The sequence below is a fragment of the Perna viridis genome, chromosome 8 (assembly GCF_037379345.1).
Source record: "Perna viridis isolate PV_CMFRI_1.1 ecotype Kerala chromosome 8, ASM3737934v1, whole genome shotgun sequence".
Taxonomy (NCBI): domain Eukaryota; kingdom Metazoa; phylum Mollusca; class Bivalvia; order Mytilida; family Mytilidae; genus Perna; species Perna viridis.
This window is the reverse complement of record NC_142452.1, coordinates 24795240-24813686: the sequence shown is the minus strand read 5'-3', so window position 1 is coordinate 24813686 and position 18447 is coordinate 24795240. Positions and strand designations below refer to the sequence as shown.

At 31.7% G+C, this 18447-nt stretch overlaps 1 protein-coding gene across 9 annotated transcripts; it reads left to right on the top strand.

Annotated features, from left to right (window-relative positions):
- The first annotated feature begins 8 nt into the window (after positions 1-8).
- On the top strand, positions 9-18123 carry LOC148609943 (glucose-6-phosphate exchanger SLC37A4-like). 9 transcript variants are annotated; one of them, XM_088541560.1, is made up of 12 exons: positions 24-49; positions 3075-3217; positions 4282-4467; positions 5158-5295; positions 6734-6828; positions 7903-8038; positions 9415-9507; positions 10483-10638; positions 12205-12290; positions 13772-13885; positions 15294-15432; positions 16328-18123. In XM_088541560.1, exons 3-12 carry the CDS (start codon positions 4332-4334, stop codon positions 16504-16506), a joined length of 1272 nt encoding a protein of 423 aa, XP_088397686.1. In that variant the 5' UTR covers positions 24-49; positions 3075-3217; positions 4282-4331; the 3' UTR covers positions 16507-18123. The 9 variants fall into 9 exon arrangements, with proteins under 9 accessions (XP_088397682.1, XP_088397685.1, XP_088397683.1 ...); XM_088541558.1 differs by having other exon boundaries at positions 29-49; positions 3075-4004; XM_088541556.1 differs by lacking the exon at positions 3075-3217 and having other exon boundaries at positions 9-59.
- Positions 18124-18447: the final 324 nt, after the last annotated feature.

Sequence of the window (18447 nt, the reverse complement as noted above, 5' to 3'; positions counted from 1 at the left end):
ATAAAACTGGTTCCCGATACGTTTACAGTTTCCCACGACTCACGTAGATGTAATATAAGGTCCAATAACGTCGTATTTTTGTGGAAATGCTGTTAATTATTTGACAGGCATAGAGATTTATCATTCGATTCTTAGTGATATTGTATGATGCTATTTACTGCATCTCAATTTCTCTGTAAACTCAACTTGAATTGTAAACTTAATGTTTCTACTGGTACCTTGTAGAATGAACCCTTTGCTCACCATTGCAAATAATAATGATTTTGTGTTATCAAGTAGGCATTCTATGTACCTTTACCTTTGTCTTGTGTTTTGGAATGAATTATGCTGAGCTTCTAAGCAAATGAAGTCTGCATGTATCTTGCTTCAGAAGGAAAGTGTTCAAATTAATTATCACTGCGGTTAAAATATATATATAAATGTTACAAAATAAAAAAAAAAAATGATTATAAAGAGAAAGGATGTAGTGAGTATGTAAAAAAGACAACAACCCAACCGTAATGAATATTGTCATCTCAAGGCCACCCATTGGTCTTCAATGAACAATGAGGAAACCCTCATACCACCAGACAGCATCCCCATAACAGGTTACAGCAAAATAGTTGCTCCTATGGACTCAAAAAAACATAAAAGTAAATTGAAAAAGCAATTGATACAAGACATATATGCACTGAGGTCAAGAATTCTTGACTTGGGATGGGTGCAAAAAATGTGGCAGGGTAAAAGTACTTCGGTGATCACTTTATCCTCTCCCTTTAAAATCTTATTTGCCACTGTGGAAAAAATATTGCACTGCAATTAAATATATCAAAATCAGTCCAAAAAGATCTGAGCCCCATGTTCAAACAGAAATAAAGAAACTGATTTTTTGTTACACAAATGTACAAAAAGGACTGTTAGGAGTTAACTGACATGCCAGCTCCAGTCTAGTTTTTCCTTACAAAAAGTTGTCTTCATCGTATGTAATATCAATCCCAATTCTTCCCATGAGGGGTTGAGAACAAGGGGCGGATTCAGGTGGGGGCGTGGCGGGCGTGCCCCCAAAAAATTTGCAAAGCATGGGTTGTCAGGGGTAGATATAGGCTGTTTTAGGTTGAAACTTTAATTTCTTGCTAATTTTACCCCAAAAGATATCTACATTACACCCACTCCAGAAGAAAACTTCAAGAATTTAACCTAAAACAATTTTTTGCCTCTCTGCTCGGCAAAATTTTAAATGTGCGCCCCCCTAATCTAGATTCCTGGAGAACCATGGTACATCGTAAGTCATAAAATAAGGATGTAACCAATGTCATACCAAAATCTACTTTTAAATATGGTGTTTTAATTTCTATGTAAAATCCTTATGAGTCCGTATCAATGTTAATACCAAAAAATGCTATCCTTAACGATTTAACAACAATATCATAACTATATCCTTTATGAATGAGCCTATTCATTGGTTAAGTTAACTGAGTGACATTTGGTGATTATCGAGCTTTCTGTGCTTTGTGTAGAATATTACCGTAAAACAAAGGGTGAGAGATACCTGCACATATTATTCCTTTACAAGTACATCTGCATTTGAGAATCAGTTCTGTGATTTTTTTTTAACTTTGTGAATGTTTTATAAGTTTCTGATATCAAAAACTTTGATGTAGTAATTTCTTGGTTATATGAAGATTTCTCTTTTTAAATCCAAAACATTGTTACAAATAAGAGCAAATTGAACCAATTGTGATATGTAGACACCATATGATTGTGATAGTAGGGGACATCACCATCCGAAAACGGATAGTAGACAATTATGGAATAAAAATCATCCTTTTTTATCATAAATTTTACTATTAAATTCACCATTATTGATATGAATGTTAAGATCAAGAATTGGACATTCTTTATTACCAGTGCCATGGCGGCCGAGTATGTGCAAAGCTCTTGCCTGTTTTGTTTTAACCGCAGAAGCCAAGTTACTCACAATTCCAGGCAGGTCACAAAATAAAAAGAATTGTCACTAATCTACAGTTTATTATGATTATACATAAAATACATGTAACAGGATGAAAAGTTATTTTGACATCAGAAAATTATGAAAACTCATATGTACCGTGCACTCAATCATATTATTATCTAAGAGTTCTCTTATTCCTTAATACGGATGGGATCCATATGTCACAGGGGAACAATGCAACAGACATCAACAAACGAGGAATTCTCCATATAGCGATAACTTCTTGTTAAGGCAAGTTACACTATCGTCAACACATACAATCTACGACCTCAGACCACCGTCTGGCACCTCGGACCATTGTCTTGAACATGATAACTTCCTGTTAAGGCAAGTTATACTAACTTCAATAATTCAAAAATAACCTCGGACAATTGTCTGGAATACAAATACTTCTTGTCAAGGCAAGTATATGTCAAAACGACTAACATCATCAACGATAACTTCCAGTTACGGCAAGTTGCAACTCTCAAAAACAATATTCCTCTTGCATCACTTGTCTCCAAAAACACATCCCTTAACCACATAAAATAAATTCCAATCTTACATTTAGTCTGCAACCGTATATTCCTAAACATCAAATCTCCAATCTTCCCTGTTTTTTTTAAACTGAATATCAAAGCCCTTATATACTGTTCAACACCAATTTTACACCAACTATGCACCAATTATTTTAATTATAATAACTTACATAACTGACCTAAATTAAGCACCAATTCAACACCAACTTAGCACCAATTTCCAATAAATCCAAAACTTTGACAACTACTTAAAACAACATCATCAATGGGTAACATGATACTGTACTTCATCACCTTTCCTATAACAAATCACTTAAATCATAACAAAGATAAACTTCTGGATATAAGACTAACAATGACTAAATCAAAATATGCTTATCTAGACATGCAACTAATTATCATGAAAATATACACCTCTACACCAGTATTTGCTTTATTCAAAGAAAATTCTGCTGGATATTTATCTTTATAATAATATTGAAGTTGTCATTGTTTAGAGCCGAAATATCTTCTAAATATTAAATGTTTTTACCAACTTTTGTTCAGAAGCTTTTTATTTATTCAAGCCATGAATTGTGATTTGTAACAATACAGAAAGAGGTTCACAATAAGTGGTGCACAATTGGTTCCCATGGGAATTCTAATAACTTGATGTTAAACAGTATCACCAAAGCAAAGGAAAATGTTGTCTAACAGAAATCTGAGTGTTGTAAGCATATCAAAAGAAGTCCAATTAACGTAGTTTATGTTTTTCATTACTGAAAAAATGATCCTAAAAGAATATGAACAAATATATTCACATCCTGATCTGTCACATGCAAATTTTGTTTTATGAATTAAATTATGTGAAAGTATAGTGTAAAGAGTAGAAAAATCCAAACTATGAACAGATTTGAAAGATCCCACATGGGTGTGTAATTTATCATTTAATGTATCAAGTACTTCAAATGAGTTTTTAAGTAGCAGTCTTTATCAAAATCAGAGAGGAGGTGATTCATGCATGTCAAAAAGCCACTAATTTAACTTTTATTTCCTAATCAGATACAGTCCATATAATCAGTCTTGGTTTTTCATTTGGGTGTTGTGCTTTTGAGGTAAAATTTATATAGATTGTACATGAAATTAGCACTTTGAAAGAGTTATCATTTTTTATTTTCTTTGAATTGGTTGATTTTAGAGTGATATGAATGCAGAAAAGACTAATGTTACCTAAAAAATAGCATTTTAAGACTGAAAAAAACATTGTTTGTTCGATGGGTTTTTCTACACCATAAATCACCTTACCATAAGCAGTGTCTGAATTTTATATGAACTGGTACTTAAAACTCCAAAAATGGCTACAAAAAATTCCATTATTTTCATAAGCTTTCTAGGTGTAGGGCGATGACATGAAGAGAAATAAATCATTATTTATAAAGTGATTTGTGAAGTTTGGGAACCAGGACATAGAAAGAACTTTCATGCTACTAGCATGACAAGGCTCAGCTTGTAAAGAGGTAGCAACAAGTTTGTGTTTCACAATTTCAATTTCTGAAAATTTAGTCAGATGGAATGTAGGTGAATACATAATTAAAATGTATTGTGGTGTGCAAAGTATTATAATGCATTTGCTGCATACAACATTAAATCTGAATTATGTAAGGCATCCAATAAATACCTGTTCAGAACTTGTAATGTAATATGAATGGGTGACTGAAATCATGCATATTTTTAAATGTTTATTTTCTTGTAATTTTTTTTTAAAGATAATGCTTTTCTTTTCTTTTACTTCAGTCTATGTACATAATGAATTCCCAGTTTTCATTACTGAATTGAAAAGAAATATGGAAGTGAAGGGGCGGCAACTATTGATATATACTGGTCTGTATATAAGTTATATGGTGTATATTTATGTCAGAAGATCAGTAGCCTTCTCTATCCCAGCTTTAGTATCAGAGGGTTTTGATAAGAGTCAGATAGGTGAGTTAAGCAAAAATGGTGATCCTGTTTATGGAGGTAGACTTACATGTATGATAAGGGACATAACTCTTAGAAATCAGTGGTACGTTGTATTCAGCATTTTACATCAATCTCATGTAAACATCAAAGTAACTTGGATTGATTTCATTCTGTTTCAAATGAAGGCTTTATTGGCTTTGGCGAAATTGAATATCATACAAACATATCACTGATTCCAAGAGTAATGTCCCTTACCCTATGTCTACCTTAAGCAGCAGTCTGTATATAGAATAAGACTGGAGTTGATCTGTACATGCATGTCAAAAACCTGTAAAATTAATTTTAAATTTTAATTCATAAACAGGTACAGCCTGCAAAACCATTCTGAATGATTGTTGCACACAGGTTTTGAGACAAAAATGCCAATTAATTATTATAAGTATTTAAGTTATTTGACCACTCCTATTCTGGTCAAAATCTTATTCTATATCAAACACAAATACAAATCAAGCTTGAATGTTAATCATATTAATTATGTCCATATTTCCCTCTACGGGCATATAAAGCTGCATCTTGTGAAGTGTTTTGTAAGGGTCAGTCATTTATTTTCATTATGCATGGCAAGCTTAAGAATGATGCTTTTGTCTGAACATTACTAATAGTAAAAAAGAAGATGCAGAATGTGAGGTATGCATAAATGTTTTATTTCAGGTTTAATAACAAGTAGTCAGTCTTTTGCTTATGCAATCAGTAAATTTCTGTGTGGTATTTTGGTGGATATTGTCAGCCCAACAGCTCTTTTAAGTGGAGGTTTGATTATTTCTGGTATAACTGCTGTTGGATTTACAGGTAGGAGTGTATATAAATCGATATATATATATATAGATATTGTTTGTTTGCAAAATGTGCAACTTGAAAAAAAAAATCATGATAATTACTGTTAAACAAGCATATGTATCATTCTGGAGAGAGAAAAATAAACTAAGTTGGATTTTATTAACTTACATGTGAAAACTTGATTATATAGGAAGTAAAATTGGAGTTCAGATGAAAGATCAAATACTAAAAATATACATACATTTAAGAATATGCAATTTTACATTAATAAGATTCCTCTGAAAAATTTTAGTTGTCCTTGCAAGTTCAACTTTCTTTTAAATAGTACATGTATATGTATCTAGCACACACCCATGGCAAAAACAAATTTATGTACTTAATTATGTAGTACTTTTTGTTTAAATATCTTTTTGTCATTTTGCATCTGAGAATTTGTGAAAAAGATTTTAAACTGGCAAAAAATGTTTTGTTTGTTTCCAGCCAAAACATGGTGTTTGAACTTACATGTATAGATGTTTTTCAGTGAACCTATTTTAGTTGTTTTGTAAGCATGCCCATTATGCTACCCACTTTGAGTGGTGTCCTTACTTCATGTGCCTCCCTTTTTCCTTCCTTTATTGAGAGGAATACTCATCTCTTGTATGTTACTAAGTCTCCTACATCACTGAATGGATTTTGATGAAACTTTCACAGAATCTTTATAACACATTTGTATTGTGCACCTCCTACCTTAGATTTTGATCCAAAACAATTGTGAGGTCAAAGAGTGCATGTTATCAAGTGGGGAGTGGGGGTATTAAGTAAGTGAATATTGTCCACATTTTAGTTTTTCAGTTTATTCATGGCCTTTGTTGAAGTCGACAATATCAGAATACAGTATTTTTATGTTAAGGGTGATTTTTTTCTACAATGTTATTATTTAAATTAGCAAAATTAAAGCATCACTTAGGTATGAACATTTGATTAGACTGCACCTTTTTAATTAAGAGGGTGTCCATGCAGAAACCAGACAGTGGATTGCACATGACAAATTTTGTTTAAAAAGAAAATCATCCATTTCATATCATAAATGCATCATTTTTCAATGTTTAATATTGACTTGATAAACTTGCAATGGTAAAAGTGAAAAAAAAATACATAGAAAGCATTGAAAGTCACGGAAAAAAGGGAGATAATCCTTATCTTTATGCAAAATGTGATTGCTTTGTTAGGGAACTTCAAAATCATTTTCTGAGCCAACCATTGTTGCATTGAAAAAATCTTTTTACTGTTTGAAGTACATATGATATAAACATTATTTCTGAACAAAATATTCAGTTGGATAAAATTTACCCTGTGCCACTCTTATCATAGAATCTGTCTGATTTTTTGCGTGGACAGCCTCTTAAAAGTTGACCCTTGTTTACCAGTTATCATAGTAATAGCATTGTTGTTCTGTGACAATTTACAGGTTTTAGTTCTGGGCTAGTATTATGTATGTGGTGGTTTATGAATGGAATATCTCAAGGACCAGGATGGCCTGCAGCTGCTATTATACTTAAACAGGTATTGTATTATAATCTATTCTCTGTTTTTTTTTCTCCTAAAACGTAAAATTGACCTTCTGCCTATTCCTAATGAACACACTGATTATAATCTGTTTTTCTATTTTTTTTCCTAAATGGAAGAATATTCCCATTCCAGAGTTATGGGACTTTGTGCAAAGGGATATACCAAATGCTTTAGTCCTACATAACATTACAATTGATGAAGTTATTTTTTTCTCCCTATAAATCTATTGACTCTTCCTCTACTTATTTTTGAATACTTTTACTAACCAGTCTGTCTAAATTTTATTATGTGTCGATCTTAAATGATGGAAAATATTATGACACACATTGATCTGTCAGTCCACACAAGAGAAAAAGGATATATAAAAGAAAAAAAAACATTTGTAAGTATTCTTAATAAATGCAATTCATTAAGTATGTTTTATCAGAGTTATGGATCATCAAACCCTAAAAATAGAGAGGATGAGAATTGAGAAGTGTTATTCCTGGGACATAATTGTGATGTGCTTTGCTGTTCTAATATTATTTTAGGCTTTGTCAATATGGGACAGAGCTGTTTGTACTTAAATAACTTTATTCATAATGCACTTCTATGTTTTTATTTTGTTGATGTCTTGACTAACTGACTAACTCGTTTTGTAACTGGATTAAAATCCCTTCCTAGCTGCTTACAGCATTTCCAAAATATATCATTTATGAATGAGTCATTCATGTTTCATAGCTTTTACATACATGTATGTACAAATGTAGAATATCTCTATTACTCTGACCCTTTAATTTTAATACTGTGCTGTCTGAAAGTAACTGAATACACTATGAGCACTCTACTACAATTTTAGGGAAGAGCCATTCCTATATTAGGAAAAAGCCATTCCACACAGGCTGTTTTAGGGAAAAGCCATTCCATGGGCTATTTAGGGAAAAGTTAGTATGCACAGGCTATTTTAGTGAAAAGCCATTCCACACAGGCTATTTTAGGGATAAGCTAGTCTGCTCAGGCTACTTATGATTTATGGAGAGAACACTGATTGGCTTATCATCGTTTTTAGTATATCTGTTTATTTTTCAGTGGTGTCCCCCTGCTATGTTTGGAACAGTATGGAGTATTTTGTCCACCTCTATGAATGTTGCAGGGACAGTAGGTCCACTGGTAACAGCATTTCTTATCTCCAGAATTGGATGGAGAGAAAGTATGGGGCTGGCTGGTAAGGTCTTAGCAACAGGGTATATAGCAAATGATTTTGCTTTGACTTATATACCTTGGCATCCAATAATAATGTTGAATTTATACAGCTTTGGTTTTTTTTAACATATCTCCAATTTCATTCTGGAAATTGTGTCACTATTTTAAAACTAGTTAGGTATTGAAAAGCATGCAATTTAAAAAAAAAAGTACTGTCAGAGCTTTTGAATTGAAATCCTTTTGAGCTGAAGAATTTGTTTGATTTAAGTAGGTAGATCTAAGGGAAATAATTTTTGAAATCAGTGATTTTTTTGTGTATCAAATTTGATTTCACCAAAGTCTATCAAGCTTTCAATGAAACAGAATGAAAATCAATCCAAGTTACTTTGATGCTTACATGAGATGGATGTAAAATACTGAATACAAACGTTCCAATGATTTGTAAGAGTTGTGCCTCTTACCCTATGTCTAACTTCTTAAACAGGTGTTTGGTTTTACACAATATAAAAATGTGTGAAATTGATATTATTTAAGTTTGAAAGATTCCTACTCTATTTAGAGAACTGGTTTGTTCTGGGTTCAATTTATACCAGTTCAATTGTATATGGGAAAAAATAGTTTACAGTAGAAAAAATATGGGTACATGTATTTATTTGACAAAGGTTTAAATCTCAAATCTGTCAAGATCTTTTTTTTGTCTTAATTTCATAAACAATTTATACATGTAATAATGGAGGCTACAGAAATATATTTCATTACAAGTACATAGGTTGAAAAAATTATGTACATGTATGTGCTCTTTACAGGGACCCAAACTAAACATTTTTTTTAAAATAAAAATTTAAATTGTATGTTGCTATGTGGAAAAATGATTTAAACCATTTCTACCTGAGAGAGAATGTTATGATTCATGGGTTTGACACAGACACTAGCTAGTCAAATGGGTGCATACGTAGTTTTTCCATGGAATATCTAGATACACTTTGGTGTTTATTTTACCCCCTTAAACAAAAATCACCCTATCTTTCTGCCCACATTTGATGTAAGTGCAACTTCTAAACTGTGTAAGGGATTTTAATGAAATTTTGTTGGAAAGTTCAGCATTATATTTGGATTTGTTTGAAGGGATATAATTACTTTCAGAGGACTCAAAAGGGATATAATTAAACCAAAGTGTTAAGAATTAAACATTGATTTCCATTTATAGTATTAAACTGAAGGATTTTAAATTTAACATTTAGCATAATGTGAATAGGTATGGTTTATGTGTCAAAAGAGACAACAACCTCATCATGAAAGTCCATTTCAAGTGGGTAAGTTCTCCTAGTGAGCTTGCTCACAGTATTTCTAATTTAGATGCTATACTCATTAACTTAAAGTTTCCGACAACTTTTTCAGGCACAGTATCCATACTTGTTGGTTGTTTAACCTTTGTACTGGTAAAGAATAAACCAGAGCAAAGTTCTGAAACAGTGAAAGATAGTAAGGAAGGTAAGCATTCATATTAGGTAGATGTTACATGTACCTGTAAGAGGATAAAGTTTAACTTAGAGAGGCCTCATCTTTCAGACCTGGAACAACTTTTGTGAATGACCAGTTGTTCCATATTTTAATCTTCTGTATATATATATATATATATATGTATGCATAGCAGGTCACTTCATGTCAGACTGAAATCAGACCCAGGTCAGATTTGTATAGCTTTCCATTGTGAGGACTTTGTTTTTGATGATTTGGCATGGTGATGATGAACATTGTGAGGACTTTGTTCTGTATGATTTGGCATGGTGATGATAAACATTGTGAGGACTTTGTTCTCTATGATTTGGCATGGTGATGATGAACATTCTGAGGGCTGTTCTTTATGAGTTGGTATTGTGATGATTGAAAGTAGTCTATGTGTTGATGTCAGTTGTTGCTAAATTTGTCAGATTCTGTCAAATCATCATTCCCACTCGACATTATTGTGCTACCAATGGCGACATAAGATGGCAAAGAAGAAAAAATCATACACGCCTTATACAATGCTATATATATACTTCTTGTACTCACATGTATATATCTAAAATTGGCCAAGTGTTTACACAGCACACATGTATCTTATCTTTCAGTAAATGACCAAAGTGTAAGATTTAGTGTAGCATAATTTTAAGGGGGTGATATTAATAAAGATACAACCTTTTTATTTTTAGGAAACACATTTAGCATTAAAAAACATTTACTAAGTTTGAAATCAAAACCATTCAGGTACAACTTTGTTTTGCTGTCCACAAATTAAAAGGCATCAGAGAGAACTTTGAGGTCACAATCCCAGATTGCAAGAGAGCCTTAAAGAGAACAGTATGGCAACCTGGTCAATGGATAATCCAGATATGGTATTTTTTGTGACCCACCTGCAAATGATTAGTACATATATGAGCACATTTTTAATGGTGTCTAGTCATCATGTTGGTCTCTTTTCTATAGATAAATCAGAGAGTTACTCTCGTTGGAAGATACTGATGTTACCAGGATTTCTAGGAGTTTGTCTTTGTTATATGATGTTATCTGTGGTACAACATGGAGTTCTACAGTGGGCACAGTTGTATCTTGTAGATGACCATAAACACAGCTTACTTATAGGTATAGTATCACAAATTCCATGTGATTGAGTACTTCCATAAGAATATTTTGGATACTTTTGTCATGTCAGTTTTTATTCTGGTTGGACAAAATTTATCGAGTATTAGATATTGTTTTACACAGAATAAACCCAAAGTCTATTTCGCCTTGGAAAAGTAAGCTGAAAACCTGTGTAAACCAGAAAATGGCTTTGATTTACAAAGATTTCACTGTTATAGAGAGTTTTTGTTAGATTTTTTTGTAACCAAAAATAATGTTTTCGTTCAAACTCATTTTTCAATGGTATTAGTTCTTTTGCTCCTTTATAATCAAAATAAATTTCAATATATGAAATAGTCCACATATGATGACTTTGATATTATACTGTTGTAAATGATTCAGCTTCAGATGCATGATTTGATGGGTATAGTTATTTGAATGTTACCATCAGATGAGAGTAGTATGATTCAGTAAGTGGTTGTGAGAATTAGTCATATTTTTTGTTAGTAAAGTGTGGTAGGGAGCAGAATGTGATCAGTAGAGAGGATGATGTGTGTTGTATAATGCATTATCGATGAGATATATGAATGAATGTACATTCACTGTAAAGGTAGGTTATATGTATATCAGGTTTTTTGTTGAACTATGTTGCATGAGCTGTGTGCTTGTGAGTAATTGTGCATTGATTATATATATCTTGTCCGTTCTTTTTCTTGCATACTTGTACTATATGTTATATTTCTACTCTCCTTATGGAGGTGAATAAAGTATATATCAGTGTGATATACAACAACAGATGTGAAATTGTCAACAATATGACATCTTCATATCGTCAAACAGTATATGTCGGTACAACCCCACTTTTAGCACCTGCGCACTGTCTGTTTTTTTCGCTGTCGCTTGAAGACAAAACACTCATTTAAAAATGTTTATGCGATGATTAACGGCTGAGAGGTTATCTGATTGAAATCAGTTATATAATTATATAAATACACACATTTAACATTTTTTACATTTTATATAGATTCTGTAGGGAATTTTGAATTTCACTATTGAGAAAATAGTACATAAAATTTCTCAAAAATTTGTATAAAGAACACTTATCTGACATTATTTTATATTTCAAAAAGAAAATTAGGTGTCACTTAATTTTTTCTCTTTTAATATTAAAGAAACCAAAAATTCTCATTATTTTTCTATAGAACATTTTCCCGCTAATTATCTTCTCCTTGAAAGAAGGTTCTTAAAATTAATGTTTGTAATTTTTCCATTTAAACATGTAGTTTCATGCAAAAAATTCTTTCTGAATAATTTAGAGACATTTCATTTACTTCTGTATGATTTTGCAAGATGACAGAAAAGAATGCTCCATATAATAGGTTTGTTCTACTTTAAGCATTATGTACATTTTAGCTTTTGACAAGTAAAACCCATCTTTCATTTCCTTCTAACCAAAACTCCTGTAGTATTTTGCACTAGTTGTCTGAGATAGATGATTAATAATTAAAAATTTCAATAGTTTTTAGGTTTAAGGTAAAGGTCAATGAATGCTATGTGTTTTCATTAACATTTCCCTTGTTATTTCAGGAAGTGGCTTTGTCAGTAGTGTGGAAGTTGGTGGCATTGTGGGAAGTTTCATAGCAGGATATTGTTCTGATCACATGATCTCCAAAGTGAGGCTGAAGACATCTAAGTATAATTTCTCTTTAATGTATTACAGAACCTTGAAAAATCATAAAATGTCAAAAAAAACTTACAACTTAAAAAACTTCGTCTAAGCTTGTCAGTAAATGCAGAATATATTTTGTGATTTGTTATAGCATTTCAACGTTTTATGACTCTTGGAATAGGTTTCACTTTCTTCAATTTCTGTTCATATAGGCTGTTCTTATTGATATATGGCTCAACTTTGGTGGGATGACATATTGTTTTTGCCCTGTCTGTCTGTCACACTTTTGTAAGTGTAACAACATCTTGGAAAATATACCACCAAATTTTATGAAACTTTGTTGGTGGTTTGCACATGATGTGTTGGTATGCATAATACCAAGATTTTATGATTGACTGAAATTTTGTGTGAATTTTACCCTTTTGATTGAGGAAAGGGGAGACATAGACTTTTGTCGGCAAAAAACAAACTTGGGCCTTGAGCTGACATATTTCATCCAGGTGGGATTGTTGTCTCTTTGACATATTCACCATATCCATTCTCGTTAAATTTAATTTCTGATTGTACTTTTGACTTGGTAGTGCCAAATAGTTATGATGAAGGAGCAGAGGAATGGCATCACAATGTCATAATTTCCTTTGATATGTCAATTGCCTCTTTTATTGCATTAAATTTCCTATTATAGTTTAAACTTGGTCACTTCCTTTATGAAATTTCTTTAAAATTTTGTAAAATTAAATATAGTTCTTCATGGGACATAGAAATAAAACAATATTACTATTGCAGCACACAAGTATATGGCACATAATACAATGAATGAGATTTTCTATTTTTACCTGCGACACCAAAGGTGAAAGTAGTCTAGTAGCTTCTAGACTCTGTCCATCAGGCTAAGGAGTACCTACTTTTTGTGATCAGTCACTCAAAAAGGATTAAACCACTATTGTTCAAACTTTGCACAATGTTTCTGTATATATTGAAGATGTGAACATTTTATTATGGAGAATTTGGATTATTTTTTGTTCAACATTTGAAGCATGCTGAAATTTAGCCATTTTTTAGCAGTAAATGCAATCAAACAAGGTATTACTTGAATGTGGAATTATTTTGGATTAAAGAAAGTAAGTAAAACAAATATTTATAGAACTTATATCTACTATGGGGATTAGTCATGCCATCATGACTAAGGGGGTCAAGTAAGTTTTTCTTGCCTTTTTCTGCCAAACTAACCTTACCCCCTTAGCCATTCTGGTATGACTAACCCTCTTAGTTTTACAAATTATTATTTTTTTTTAATTTTCCAAATTACAAAATAATTCCAAATTCAAATAAAATCTTGTTTACCATAAGTATATTACTTTAAGAATTTTGTAACATACACTGTAGATTTTTTAACTTGTGCAGTATGTATGTATTTGAAGATAATTTTGTGCTGACAAGTATATGATATATATTTTTACATTTATATGGTTATTTATTTTTCAGAATAGCTCAGTACCCCAGCATCTAGTAAGGAAAACATTATGGATCCATTTCATCATAATACTAGCAGCAGCTTTGTACTGTTTTTCCTTGCTCATTGATACACATTCTTCTAAGGTAGAGGCAAATTTTTTTAATTGATGGAAAACATTCTTCAAAGGTAGAGGTAAAATTTTTTTAATTGATGGAAAACCTTGTAATCATTTTTTAATTGAGGATTCTCATTTTCTGTCATCTTGGTAAAGTAAAAATTTTGATGCGAGAAATCATAGGATAATGTTATGTTCCACTTTCCATTAAGCAAAAGAAAAAAAATCTTTGAAAACTGATATTGGAATGGAAAAAGTTAGTTATGCATGGAAAACTAAAAAAAAATCCTACAACAGAATTAAAGTGTTGAACAAGAATCAGTTGTTCATCATGTACCAATCTGCAAGAAAGCATAATTAACTGTGTGAACAGAACCAATAATAAAGCTTATTATGAAGTGCTGTATCTTTTCAGTATCATCTAGTTTATCAAATAAGATGACATCTTCAGGACCATGAGAAAACCTTAAAGAAATTGCCAAGTTTTTTAAACACAAAATAAGTGTGACCAGTTTTTATATGCAATGAACTATAGGATTGACGAGACAAGAAAAAAAAAATTTAAAGATTTTTTCAAAATTTTGCCAATATGTGGAATGTATGAAGTTGAGATAAATGTATGATAAGATAAGGAGTATTATCTTAGATCTTTCTTGTTATCAAGCCCTATATTAAAATATACATAACCAAATGAGCCACATATGGGAATCATATGGTTTGCAACATATGACGAATCAAGCATGATTTGATGATCTTATGTTTTAGTTTACACACATATGATTATCATATGCATTCAAGCAAAAATTAACATATGAGAATTATAGATTTTTACCTGGCATAAATCCTATCAGCCCCGGTATCATTCAGAGACGCCCATATTTCACTGAGGGCTTTTAGCCCGAGGTCTGATATGGGTCAAGGGATGATACCAGGGCCAATATGGTTATGCCATGTAAAGATTTATTTATCACATATTTAGAAAATATGTATAGTGGATTTAGTTTTGTTCCATTAACAATGTTGAAATTGTTCTAATTCTAGTAGATAATTTGTTTTTATATCAGCCATGGATGATTTTGTTGTCACTTGTGGTTTTCCTTCTTGGGTTTTTCATGTCATTGATAAATGTATAAGTGTCATTTTCATTGAATTATCTGATGGGCCTGACATCCTTTGACTCAGCCATATTTTGGATTGCTGACTACTGGAAGTGTGTCATAACTGAGGTCCAATACTGGGAGGGAAATAGCATGCAAGGACATGATACCAGTGTCGTATGGATTTTCTATAGTAAGTCCATATCAGGCACTCATAAAATCCATATCAGTCTGGAGGGCATTATATGGCATGAATGATAATGAATTTCCCAATGCAATACCCGGTATATGCATTTGCTTGATATTCTGTCAGTTCGAAGATATTGTATATTTTATCAGGTTGTTATAACTTTGATTGGTTTTATGGTGGGCTTGGCTACTTATGGACCAATATCGATAGCTGGGGTCATTGCCATAGAAGCAGCACCTCAAAGTATATCAGGGACTACTTACGCAGTTGCAGCATTGTTTTCTAATAGTAAGTGGCTTATAGTGCGTGTATAGGTTTAGGAAATATTTTGTTTTGGGACAGATCTAATAAATTATAAAATGTGGGGAATGTTCCAATCCAGAAAGCTATCATTTGCTCATTTTTGGAAAAATTTTGCACAAAATTGACAACAATTTCTAATATAAGGGCAATTTCAATACCCAAAGCCCTCACTCTGGATCCAACACTGTGGTTATACTGTTGTAAAAATATTCTTGATAGATGACTTTCACATTTGACATTTACATCAAATCTTGTGGAAACTGGTTTACAGTTTCATACTTTACATGAAAGGATAAAACAGTACCAGTTACGTGGAAATATGCCTCCGAACATAAACATATCTTAAACGCTTCTATTATAAATGTGTCAATTAAAAAACCTTTGTAGTGATTGATTCAAGTGTCTCTACCTTTGGCTTCCTTTGTGAAGTTCCTGATCTTATGCCTTTTGACCCCAGTTGAACTCTACATAAATAAAGACCTTTTCAGTAATGGAAGTAACTGTGAAAGTGCTTTATTTAAATTGATATTTTATTTATTACATGTAATACCTTATTCTGTTGCCTATATAAACCTATGTTTTCTGCTTTTGGCAATGGTTTTTGACCCTGATGTAAGGTTTTTGTTCATAGATTATGAGCAACCTAAATGTAAAGATAAAAAGTTCTGCAGAAATAGGAAACATTTAGTAAGATTTGGAGAAATCAGCTTTTTGTAAAAAAATAACCTTTTCGTAAAAAAGTGTTCTATTTAATAAGGGATTGAAAATGAAATTTGTGGTTTATTTTACATTTTTAAGTTGAGGAACTGTGAAACCAAGTATGACTTTATTGACTTAAATATTACTAATGTATAAATAGAATCTTTACTTTCATTTTCAGTTGGAGTTTTCATGGCAGGATTACCATTGAGTTCTATAGCAAAAGCCTACAATTTACAGACTACATTTTTATTACTGGCGATTTCTTCAGTTGTTATGTTTACTTATTTAATTTTTAAGTTAAAATCGGAACTAGCATCACATAAAGGAGGTTTTCTTAAAGTGTTTTTGATGAGATAATGTTTGATATATTTTCCATTAGAACTCATGCTGCTATTTGCAAGGTACATTTTTTTCAATGCATGTAACTCTTGATTTTAATCAGAAACAAATCAGATAACTCTGTATGCTTTTGATTATTAAATTGAGGCAAATTTTACATTAAGACATAATACCAGTCTCAGTAAAAATCTGGCAGTTGGCAAAACATTGACTAAAATACTTAGATGTGTTTTTTAAAAAAATATATTGTTTGATTTCTTACATTCCACGTTCATTTTGCAACTGTTGTTACTGGCAAAGATTTCATAAGAAAAGCATTCCTGAAACTGTTCAATTTTGGATGTTTCTTCTGAGTATTTTCACAGGTTAAAAAAATAACTGTCAATCTATTTGAAGTATATAGACTGATGATTTATTTTATTATGAAAAAAATTCTTCATATCAGTGTTAGAAAAAAACCCAAAAAAACTCTTATTTATAATAGAAACAGAATCTAACACAGTAACTTGTGAGTCACCCAGTTTCTTCCCACACTGCATTGTAATTCATACAATATTTAAAAAAATTATTATCAAACATTTACAATGATTTTATTGTAATCTGTTCAACAGTATTTTCCTGTGCATTTGTAGGTAGTAAAATATATGTTGCTATATGTTGTATCTAGTCACATTGTGGCCAAAATTATCTTCTAGTGCCATATAATGATTGTAATTGTTAAATGAAGGTACACATGTATCATTTACTTCAATTTCATTGGTAAATATGTTGTCATGTAGTATTCTTTTAGTTTTGATATTAAGTTTTGTATGGTTATCGAATATCTCCAAATATCTCCACTTATGTCAAAAGCACAATTAATATTTGGCAATTTTTTTCCCAAGTTTTGAAGTTATTTGATATGCATTTTCCAGTTTTGGAGCCAATATTTTTGTTTTTTATTCCACTCAACTTATTTCACAGCCAGTATACTTATTATACACTCAGCAAACAAGGTTTGGGGGTATATGTGTATGTAGGAATCACTTGTCTGTCTGTATGTTTGTCCTGTCCACATTTCTTGCAAGTGCAATACCTCCTTAACTGCTCAAGGAATTTTGATGAAATTTTATAGAAATGTTGGGCATCATATGTAGATGAAAGAAAATAGTTGCTGTTTGAGGGACTCCAAAGGGAGATAATCCAACTAAAGGGTTTTACATACACACAACTCCTAAAGTAGTCAATGGATTTTGATAAAATTTTATACGAAGGTTGAACATCATTTGTAAATGTGCATGAAGGTATTACTTACAGATGGGGACTCCAAGGGGAGATAATCCAACTAAAGAATTTTACATGCCAAAACCTAGCAAGTGCAATGCCTCCTAAACCATTCAAGGGATTTTGATGAATTTAATTTGAATGTTGGGCATCATATGTTAATGTGCATGAAGGATTATTATTACTGATGGGGGACTCCGAAAGGAGAAAGTTGAATGTTCTGGTCATACATCCATTTGAAGCAGAAAAGGGGAAGTATTCTCTTTGTGAGCTTACTCAGTATTTCTAGTTTTATATGGTGTCTATTGCTAAACTGATACTTTTTATGATGTAGTATATGAATATAGTACAATAAAAACTACAGCACCGCAACATTGTGTTATTTAGACTATTTTCTTTCTTTTTGTAGTTAATATGATTGCTTTCAATTTTTAGTGGAGACCATGTTGCATACTTTATCAATTTCTGCTTAAATTTAGTTGCTGGTCTTTTTTCCCTGATATTTTGTTTTTACACATACATACATATGTTATTGTGTTCTTCTATTATATTGTCAATGTGCAATACAGCATCGAGAGAGCTACATTACACACATCCTGCCTATTTTTCTGCTTTTCTTTTAAGTCCTGTAACAGAAACCTAAAACTTGATTTTTGTTACCATGGTTACAGTGTTTTTTGTTTTTGTTTTTTGCTT

What these genes read in the sequence shown, in the direction of transcription:
- LOC148609943 (XM_088541554.1), top strand. Translation starts at nt 203, where the DNA reads ATGTTTCTACTGGTACCTTGTAGAATGAACCCTTTGCTCACCATTGCA. An exon ending in TTTTGATAAGAGTCAGATAG is followed by an intron (nt 4,468 to 5,157) that starts GTGAGTTAAGCA and finishes GTTTTATTTCAG; the next exon opens with GTTTAATAACAAGTAGTCAG. An exon ending in TTGATACACATTCTTCTAAG is followed by an intron (nt 13,886 to 15,293) that starts GTAGAGGCAAAT and finishes ATATTTTATCAG; the next exon opens with GTTGTTATAACTTTGATTGG.